We start from the raw sequence: 10000 nt of genomic DNA, 5'->3' as shown, positions 1-10000 counted from the left end.
AGGTGATGAGGATGGTCTCTGTTTTGTAACATGAATCTGATGAGAGATGTTTTGAGGGCCAATTTTCATCACTCGGCACTCAAACAAAGGATCGATTACCGATTTGTAGTAAATGGGCGGAAAAGAACAGATATTGTTTCCTTTGGAGACGCCTGAGAAGAGGACAAAGTAATAATTCTCCTTGTAAAATAAAGTGAACCGCTAAAGGAATATGAATGCGGTTGGCTTGTCGATCGCGAGTGACCCCAAAAGGAGTCAAAGTCCTGGTACTTTCATTCGGGTTTTCGAAGGCCTGCGTGCCTGCGGTCAATCCCATCTTCCATAAAATGTTAGGAGAAAGTGACCAATTAATTAGGGTGGTCAGTGGGAAATTTGGAAGATGAATAAATTATCGAACAGCCATTGGGGAGACCTTACCTTCCAGAGGGCCACATGGTCGGTCGTCGTTTCCAGCACGATTTCACCGTGTTCGTTCGTTAGGAAAGGACCGTCCACTTCCGGCACAGTAAACGGTACATGCACCAGGTAAAGATCGACGTAATCGAGTTGAAGAGCGGTCAACGATCGCTTAAGAAACTTTTCCACTGTCGCCGCCCGCGTACCTTGTTTTTTTTTTTGTTGATGAGGGAATCAGCCAAATCAGCCGATGGAAGGAATGAGAAAAAAAGGAAGAGTTTTAAGTACCGCCACAATCTGCTGACACGGCGTGGCAAGCGTGACTTGTTGGTTTGAAGAGTGACCTCTCCTCTCGCACCGCACCTACCGTGGGGTGGCAGTTTCGTTACGATGAACAGCTCATCGCGCTTCACTCGTCCCCCGTCGATCCACTGGCGCAGCACCCGACCGATCGTGGGCTCGTTGAGATAGACCGGCGCACAATCAATGTGCCGATAGCCCGCCTCCAGAGCCTCGTTTAACGCTTTCTCCACTTCATCATCCGGTGCCTTTAGAACGGTGACGGGATAAGAGGAAACGGCTTGGTAAATGGTTGCCCAGCACTGCACGATAAACGGCCACTTACACGCCAGGTTCCGAATCCGAGGGCTGGCATTTTGTGGCCATTCTCGAACGTTAGATCAATCTTACAAGCAGCCATTTCGATCACGGTTCTCACGGGGAAACACAACCACAACGAACACTACACCGGGCGATCCTCCTCGACGATCGACGGTAAAAAACTGAGTGAACCGAATCCCGGAATGGGACACGGGTTTTGTGTCGTACGATCGGTCCCCAAAAACGAAGCAGGGGCGCGCTATCATCAAGCGCGCTCTCGGCTCCAGCTCAAACAAAAACCGGTCATGCCGGTCGCCGTTGCGGGATCGTGCGTACTCCAATCGGTTCGCGATCGACGGAAAGTATTTCGCTCTCCCGATCATCGCCATGTGCATGCTGCTCGCGAGAGACAGTCGATGTTGGTGTACTATCGTTTTCAAGTGCATTCTAAATTCCTGCTCACTCCCTCATGTAAATGTAAATCCGGTTCCTTTAGTTCTCCCGATAGTCCTACATGCACGCTGCCGGGAGTTTTACTCCGGTTAAACTCCAACAGAAAGCAATGCACAATACCAAAGATAAATGTTTGGACAGTTAAAAGGAACGAGAAAACGGTGCATGTTTGTGTAAATTTCATCTCAACCAGTTTACACGGCGTCTTGGTGCTGGTTGGCGAATCAGTCGCACATGCGTGGGAACACTCGTCACGGTCACGGTTTTGCAGGCATCTTCATGAGATAATGCATTTTTGTGCATCACTGCGCTCAACGAGGGACCTTTAGATGCGGAACAAACTGAAATTTGAGTCTTAAATGTTTTGAAGAGAAAATGACCACATAATTCGTCTCATTAATATTACTATTGGCTTCAAGTGCAATAAGTTATAAGATGATTCGTAAGCAAACGGGCAACGATAGATAATGGTACGGCTTACGTAAATTCTGGCCAGAAAGTGTTTTTTTTCTACCAAACTATCAAATTGTTATGTTATGTTGTAATTTTTCAAGAATATAAAGACATTAATCGATGAAAATGTATACAAAACATGCATCCAAAAATTAATTCTAGAGAAACGTGGCTGCCAATATGCTCGGTATGCAGTGTCTAACATACCTCGATGCCGTCGGATTTTATTGAACAAATTGAAATCTATATGAATCTAGTTGATCTATCCTTGTGAATTAAATTGCAAGAATTGAATCTTTTTTTTTTTGTGCTAGGAATCGTTGGTTTGGTCCGACCGAAAACCCGAACTCGAGATTAAACTTCGATATCTCTAAAAATGTTATACAATATTCATGAGATGTTAATGTTGTTAGATGAGATTATAAGATGATGCATTGCGTTTTTTAAGAAAGTCATTCTTTCTATAACAAAGGAATGAACGACGTAAACTGTATCCGTAAATTTAAAAAGCATGATTGTAATTTAATGTTACTCAATCTTGCTACAATGCTGTGGTACAACATTAAACACGCGATAAAGTGATACCAAAACTGCTTGTTTCCGAGTATGCGTCATGCCACTGGTCTCTACCCTTTTCGCAGTTACTCACAAAGATGCTAATTTTTGGAAACTCCGTATCCAACAATGCCGTTTGTAGCATTAATACTAAATGCGAGGCGCCGATTAGCACCCAACCATCCTTGATCTTGCGATCGTCCAATAATCATACGATATTGAGTGATACGCTGAGGATAACACTTTACTACCTCTTGAACCTTAAAACTAAAATATCTCTGTTGTGCTCTCAGTATAAGACATACCTCACCGTTTATTCTCTAATTAATTACTGTACTCATCATATGTTCAAAAATATTCAAATGAAACTCCTTTGAGAATTGATGGCTGCTAACTGCAATGATGGATTCATACAAACGATTGTTTCTTCGTCAAAATCGAGCATCAAAAGAACTTAACAGAACAGCTGCCTCCGTGAGCAAACAAGCTCCGGCAACAATCCGGAAAACAAACCAAAGAAATGAAAGGAATCTTCCCCACAGAGTTTGGCCAAATTGAATCGCCATCAACAAACAATCAACAACCCATCACAAACAGTACCGGCCATGCTTTTGGATCGGGGAAACGGAACTCGCCATCGTATCGCGGTATCAACTGTCGCGATCAAATCTAACTCGGAGGGGGAAATGAAGAGCTTGCCTAGAAAATGGCCGACATCGTGTTCTACCCTTCTCGGAGTTGCACGGGGTGGACCATTATGCATCATCTGCATCCGTGTGGCGAAGTATATGGAATTTCCCAGCACCCCAAACCAAATCAGCACCAATGGTCGAGCGGCCTGTGAGTAATTTGAGACGATTTAATCAAACTTTAATGTGATAGTACGCTCGCAGTTTTACGCTGGGGTCCGCCAATGAGTGTTTCTGACAAGGGGAGTGATGCCGGACGGTTCCTCGTCTATTTCGGAGGCAATAAATGATTAAAATAATAAACTAACTTCCACAGGAAGCCGGCCTCTCCATGATGCAGGCCATCGTGGTTTAATTAAATTTTCTAACCAACAACGCCGTTGAAATGTGAGAGGATATTCATTTGACCTACGATGGGAGAACAAATTGTTCCAATTCCGTGTGTACCTGAAGCAAGAGTACCCCATGGCATCTGTGCCTTTTAATCCTTCCGGATCTTGGTTTTTGCGACAGGGAAACGGATACCCTCCAGGTATCTTGTCCCCGTGCCAGCATTTTCTTTTCCGCCATTCTCTAATTTCGTCAACAGAATCATCTGCAAATGTTTTGGCCACAAGCCAGATGATGCATTATCGTTTAACACTAGGTCAATCCGACGATATTCTGCAATACACAATTGTTTCCAAAAGAGCACTTGAACAGTCTGATCGATAGTGATCTGGGTTGCGGTGAAGTTAAGAGAACGATCTTTATCACATGCCGCAAAGCTGTAATTTACCGTGTGACAGAGTATTGGCGTCTTTCTAAACTATTTCCATTTCCTTTCTCACATTTACTGAAAACATTACTCGTTGCAGGTTTTTCAATCTAATGCGCGTTGTTTCAGTTGATTCAGTGCAATAGAAGATTGCAAATTCATTTAATGACAAGCAATTTTTAAAATAAAATTTCAAAACAATTGAAGAAAAATGGTTAACCCAAACTTTTATCAAAAAAGATACATTATGGTACCAAAAATATAAGAATTCGATAGTCATCGACAAACAACAAGCATGTCAATGTTAATTCCTTGGCCTGTACATCAGACGGAATGATAGGAAAATTGTACAGAAACTTAACAGTCATTTAAAATTGGTAGAGTCCTTTGGAAAACTCAATAGACGGAATATTGTATTGGTATTCGTGGTACTTTTTCGACTAAAAGAATTTTTAGAGTAAATTAGGTAACATTTTCTTTAAAAGGTTAGTGATTAGTTTTGTATCATAAAGGAATAGAATATGAAATGGTCTCGTATTCCGGATTCATCCTTCATTGATCGCTTGCCCATTTTTTACAAGAAATCCAATTTAAAACAGTTTGCTCACAGCACGCCACGCATCCTGAATGAGTTCAGCACGCGTTCATAATCACATTGGAAACAGGAACTAAGAAACCGGCACGCACGAATGTCCTCAAGCATCGGAAGTGTCTTAAAAAAAAAGGCCAACATTGAATGAAATGTCTTTGTCATTGTTCTATCGGTCAGGATCGAACTTCGAGGATCTTCCAAATCATAAGGAGGATCCTCTGAACCTGTCATCAAGCGACACTAATTCCTAAGAAGCGTATACAGCGTAGAAGCGTATACACATCCGCTTTGCCACTTCAACGTACACAAGACAGTTTGCGCAGAATGAATGGAAGATCCGATCGTTTTGACGATCCATCCTAGGCGCACACAATCTGCTACACCGTAAGCTCGCTTTTCTTCAGTCTTTTCAGACAGCGTAATCCGCCATTCATCCTTCATTTGTGAGGACAATCGGATCCTCGATATGTTTCCCTGCTTGTCTGCCTTATGAACTGTGCAAGAGTCTTGTTCTTAACCATTCCCAAAGATCACGGACGGAGGTATGAACCTTCCAGACTGGACACGAACCGTCTTCGCATCATGAACCACTGTTTATCCTACAAGTGCAGCCAAAATCGCTAAAGCTAGCAAAAGTAAATCAAAACAATCGTAAACAATCATCCTGTTCGTGGGGCTAGTTATGGTGTCAGGCCAACAGAACGTGGTACATTCCCGACCATAGGTCCGTAAGCTGTGCGCCTAGAAGTAAGCGACCAATCTAAGCTCCTTACTGCTCCAGCATAATGGAAACCCTCGGTTCTCGTGTCCGTCTTATCATGGCCGAAGCGTCGGGTACACGACCGGGTGGCAATGTTTCGAATGATTACAAGGATCGCTTGCAAAACAAACCACAATAAGCTCCACAAACAACGGACACGAGTGGTGGCCCGACAGGATTATCCTTCCCCTCCTGTACGGGCATGTGTGCATGTGTCCGATGCCCGAATTCTTCCTATTTCTTGCAATCCACCACCTACCTACGGCATCTCGAGTGCACTTTATTCATTAGCCTTTTCAAGTATGCGCCTCGACCGACCGACCGACCAAAGACATTATTCAAATTTTCCTTTCCTCTCTCGAAATAAGCTCAGAAGCTGGAACTTAATTTGAAGAATTGGGTCTTTCGGCCAGCGCGCTGCGGGTTTACGGTGAACTTGACCAGTGCGCGCACGCCTGACGCTTCATTGCGGGTCTTGTCCGTGCCCGGTAGCCGAGGATAATCTTTCACAATAACCGCAACCCAGCGGGCACTAGATGGTTCACCGCAGGAAGTCGTGCTGGGAATCGGGCAAAGCTTTGGGCGTACGATCCGTGCGATCGCGTTCCCATATCACCGATGCTCTTACGCAGTAGCAACCGTGTGTCCTTTCGCAGTTCTCTAGAACGTTTCGGTTTTTCGTGGGTCCCGTGGATCACCAATTTTTCGAACCCGAATTATGTAATAAGGATTAGAATTAGTATCCTACTGCGTTTGTTGATGCAGCGGCACTTCACAGAGAGTTGTTGCCTGTTGCCTATGAGCCTTCTGCATAGTTCGGTGATGCAGTAGAACTTCTGATCGGCTTTTCAGGCATCTATTTGGTACTGCAAGAAGCAGCATTATTGGCAAATTTGCAATTTAATAACAAAAGGCTTTTTTTATATGTTCTTTTCGTTTGCATTATGAATAAAGGTATGAAGAAGCAAAGTAATTTCAAAGATATTAAAATCAACGTTCAATCGGAAAAGGACAGTATGATTAAGAATTCATTTAAGTAATTTACGTGCAGAAGCTGTTGATTGTTATGTCTGCAGCCATCAAAATTATTATAATTAAGCTCACAGCTAACCCATTCTCAACATTGGGAACAATGCTTATGATAAAATATGTTGGAGATATCTATCAAACTATAGCCTTTTCAATGTATTTTTTAGCAAAAATATCGCATTTAAAAAAAACTCTATTTCTCCCTCAAATCCTTTACCAAGGCGAAGAGTGGAGTTAGAACTCGATAATCGAATGTTTCCCATGATTTTTGTTAGAGATTTGAATGGGAAATGTAGTTCAGAGAATGTGATGAACACGACTGGTTTGTAGCCTCTTTGGATTCTTATATTGTCTTGTATTTTTGAACAATTCAATTATGAAACTCAACCAAAACTGAAGAACAAACGTTCAATTGTTATGAAAAACTCCATTGGTATATCAAACGCCACCGTCCTGATCCGGACGTCCCAAAAATGAATCAACCAAATCTGGACATTTCAACAGGAAACATTCCAATGTTATTCAATCATTTTTAAGTAAGAGATAGATTAACTCCATCTCGACGAATTTTGAAACAGAACAGACCAGCATTTAGCTAAGTTTTTTTTTTCTATTTTTAAAAGCCCGTAATTGTGTGAGAACTTCCAACAAACTGTGGAGATAAGGTTCCTGCGGACTGCGTGGATTATCCAATAACACGATACGTTCTACATCCTTCTCGTGCGACATTTCTATAACAAATTATTACGCGGCAATCGGCACAAAGAAGCAGAACATGCTCAAAATTATGTCATTTTATCAACCGAGTACATCAGCTAGAACATCGTCACAGGACTGCAAGGACATCCGTATCATCAGCTGCAATCTTTCTAACCGCTGCTTATCCATTTCAAGTGTCCTTAACGGAGCGGCGACATTTTTTTCTCTCATTCTGGGACCATAATTGTCATTTAATTATCTACCACCAAGTGCTCGGAGGGTACCGTTTTTGATACCTTATTTGCACATCCTTCCGTTCCGATTTGAGATTGCCGCATAGTCTTTCCACTGGTTCCCTTTGCTGAGGTCTGTCCTGCCGAATCAGCGGCAAAAAGGATGGCAGGATAGAATGGAAGAATTGAAACCCAGGGGAAGCCAAAATCTCTTGGATCGTGGTAAAATGGGAGGAGTTTGCGCGTCCTTGCCGAGTAGAAATCCTGCAGGATGTTCCCCTTCTCCGAGCAACAGAGGAGTAAATATTTGGACAGGGAATCAATCAGGGGCGACGGGTGAAGAACAATACCTAGCGTCCATGTTGGCGAAGGGTAGGACTGCCGGCTCCGGGCGAAGGATGTGCTCGCAGCCGTTAGATCCTGGGACGGCAGATGATAAAAGGGATATGATCATCAGCGGGTAGCGTTCAGTGTGGTGCGAAACCGGGACGAAACAGGACGAAATGGCATCCGCTCCGAGTTGCAAAAGTGTGGCCCCGTTGCGGCAAAGTGATTTCAGTATCGAGCACATCCTAACGCGTGCCGGCGAGCGATATGAGAAGCGTCGTCGAATCGATCAGTGCAGTAGCTGCTGTACCAGTAGCCCCGGTAGTGACGGATCCGGAAGTGAAACTACCGACGGTGAATCTCGGTTACGTGCTGAAGTGGACGTAGAGGGGGACGAAGAGCTAGAGGAGGAAATTGAAATAACTCACTCAAGAACGGAAGCACCGGCGATCAGCCGCAGTTATCTGCCGTCGGGCTCAGCATCCGGATGTGGAACTGGTGGAGTTCCATCGTTCGATTGGCTGTACTACACACGCTACCATCCTCCGAAGCTTCCGCGTAAGTAATCTCTTCGATCGGGACCATGTGCTCTCGGGGTACTAGCAGGAAGTGCTTAACAAACGCATTTCATCGTACAGGTCCGCAGAAGGTAGGACCGGTCAAGCGTACACCAGGCCGGTTACCACGCGTTCCATTTACACCGGCCCAACTGGGTGCCCTGGAGGACGCGTACAAAGTTTCGACGTACCTTAGCTCGGAAGAAGCTAACCAGCTTGCGTACAGCCTCGAGTTGACGAATACGCGGGTGAAGATTTGGTTTCAAAATCGACGGGCACGGGATCGTCGCGAAAAACGGGAAGCTTCGATTGCCAACGGAAACGCGGTTCCGGCTGGACCGATACCGCTTTACGCTGGCGGCGCCGGACCAACGGCGATCACGTCCAGTTCTCCGCACGCTCAGGAATACCGAAGCCATCCCTCGTCGCCATCCAGTGTCGAATGTCCTACCGAACGGCACAGTAAAAGTCCTGCGAGTATAGATCGAAGTTATTGATGAATCCATCGGATGTGAAGAGTGGAGTTTAGGATGGTGCGATCATTTTGTGATACGGTAACCGACGCGTTACCATGCTTAACGCTTTTGATAGGCAGAGAGAGAGACTGTTTAACTATATTAAGCTATCGACTTAAGTCAATTATAAAATATCCCTTAACTAAACATGTGTCGAAAGATTGTAATGCTTCAGAAGAACAAGACGTTCTTGATCTTTGAACGAATATAATGTAAATAATGTAAAAAAGTGAGCATTTTTATTACTTGAAATTATACTCGGGGCGCGCTACGCTCAAAAAACGCCCTACCTACAAATAAAATGTTTTAAATTCTTAAAAGTTCTTTCAAATATTATTTGACCGTACTGAATAAACAATAATACATTAATGTACGAAAAGGGCGGTACGAAGGAACAGGTACAGGTACTTAGGAACAGGTTTTAATGGTTTAATCGTTAACATTTAAAAAAAAATTGGGGATTTAGTAATATGGAGCAGCATGAAAAATGGAGAACTGGAATGGGAACATCTGATAGCTTGCGTATTGACACAGATCATCCATGATGCATCCATCAGATCCATGATCCATCAGATGCTCTGTGTCAATATGTTGAACACGATCATACGTTACAATCCCTTTCTAATACACCAGTTTCTATCAAAAGTGTAGTTGTTTGACCGCACTACACTGGCTAATTTTCGGATGATGGTAAAATAAGACGGGTGAATGGCTTTCTTTCTAAACCCGTTCCTCTTATCTTACCAAGCTTACATTATCTGAAATACGTGTAGGTAACGAACACAAGTACCAAAGGGCTATTATGTCCCAATGACATAGGGCAGTTCTCTTCTTTAACGACTGCAAGCAACCAAAAAAGGCAGTTTACGCAAAAGCGCTTTCGATTTGTGTTGTTTTTTTTTGTTTTATTTGTCTTAAAATACACGCTTTAAGTACAAGTAAGTTTCCATCGAGTTGCTTTCATTATGATTATTTTCCTGAAATTTTGGGGCCTGCAAACGTTCAACTAACAAACGTTATCGCAAAGTCTTTGGGGGACCGTAAGATTTAGGTAGGTAAGCGTAGGGTTAGGGTGGCGCACGAAAGATAAGAGCAATGCCAATCATCTTTTTAAGACGATGGTGTAGTCGAAGTAAATTCACTCTTGGAGCCAACAGTTCAATGGTGTAGCGACAGAAACTTACTTGCGCTATAAACCGCCTGCAGTTTTGCACGGATCTGCAACTAATTTTAAAAATATAAGCGACACAAATTTCCCTTTCTCACGGTACATGCTAAAGCAAGAGCTTTCAGAAAAAAAACCGCGAGGAAAGACGGCAAAAACTAAGTTGCAAACTTAGTTGAGGAGACCACATTGACGGTTAAGTTTGTGTTCTTCTGTTCTT

At 43.4% G+C, this 10000-nt stretch overlaps 4 protein-coding genes across 4 annotated transcripts in view; 1 reads left to right on the top strand and 3 right to left on the bottom strand.

Annotated features, from left to right (window-relative positions):
* Window positions 1–1201, bottom strand: part of LOC126573131 (1,5-anhydro-D-fructose reductase) — a 2719-nt gene extending 1518 nt beyond the window's left edge. Inside the window, exons 1-3 of the mRNA XM_050233019.1 lie at window positions 1022–1201; window positions 764–944; window positions 418–602 (exon numbers count right to left, since the gene is read on the bottom strand). Coding sequence (XP_050088976.1) covers window positions 418–602; window positions 764–944; window positions 1022–1096 — 441 coding nt within the window. The 5' untranslated portion in view covers window positions 1097–1201. The remainder of the gene's footprint in view (window positions 1–417; window positions 603–763; window positions 945–1021) is intronic.
* LOC126573143 (uncharacterized) overlaps window positions 1–10000 on the bottom strand; it is a 197868-nt gene that overhangs the window by 51948 nt on the left and 135920 nt on the right. The gene's annotated exons all lie outside the window — the stretch shown is intronic.
* LOC126575124 (homeobox protein engrailed-2b) lies at window positions 7720–8737 on the top strand. The gene is made up of 2 exons (XM_050235674.1): window positions 7720–8101; window positions 8182–8737. Exons 1-2 carry the CDS (start codon window positions 7720–7722, stop codon window positions 8595–8597), a joined length of 798 nt encoding a protein of 265 aa, XP_050091631.1. The 3' UTR covers window positions 8598–8737.
* The window catches only part of LOC126573127 (adenylosuccinate synthetase), an 8859-nt gene continuing 8337 nt past the window's right edge, over window positions 9479–10000 (bottom strand). Inside the window, exon 8 of the mRNA XM_050233013.1 lies at window positions 9479–10000. This exon is cut by the window's right edge and continues 1476 nt beyond it. The gene's annotated coding sequence lies outside the window, so the exon portion shown is untranslated.

Source organism: Anopheles aquasalis, chromosome 2 (assembly GCF_943734665.1).
Source record: "Anopheles aquasalis chromosome 2, idAnoAquaMG_Q_19, whole genome shotgun sequence".
Classification (NCBI taxonomy): domain Eukaryota; kingdom Metazoa; phylum Arthropoda; class Insecta; order Diptera; family Culicidae; genus Anopheles; species Anopheles aquasalis.
The sequence above is the reverse complement of the archived record's forward strand: the minus strand, read 5'-3'. Positions and strand labels throughout refer to the sequence as shown.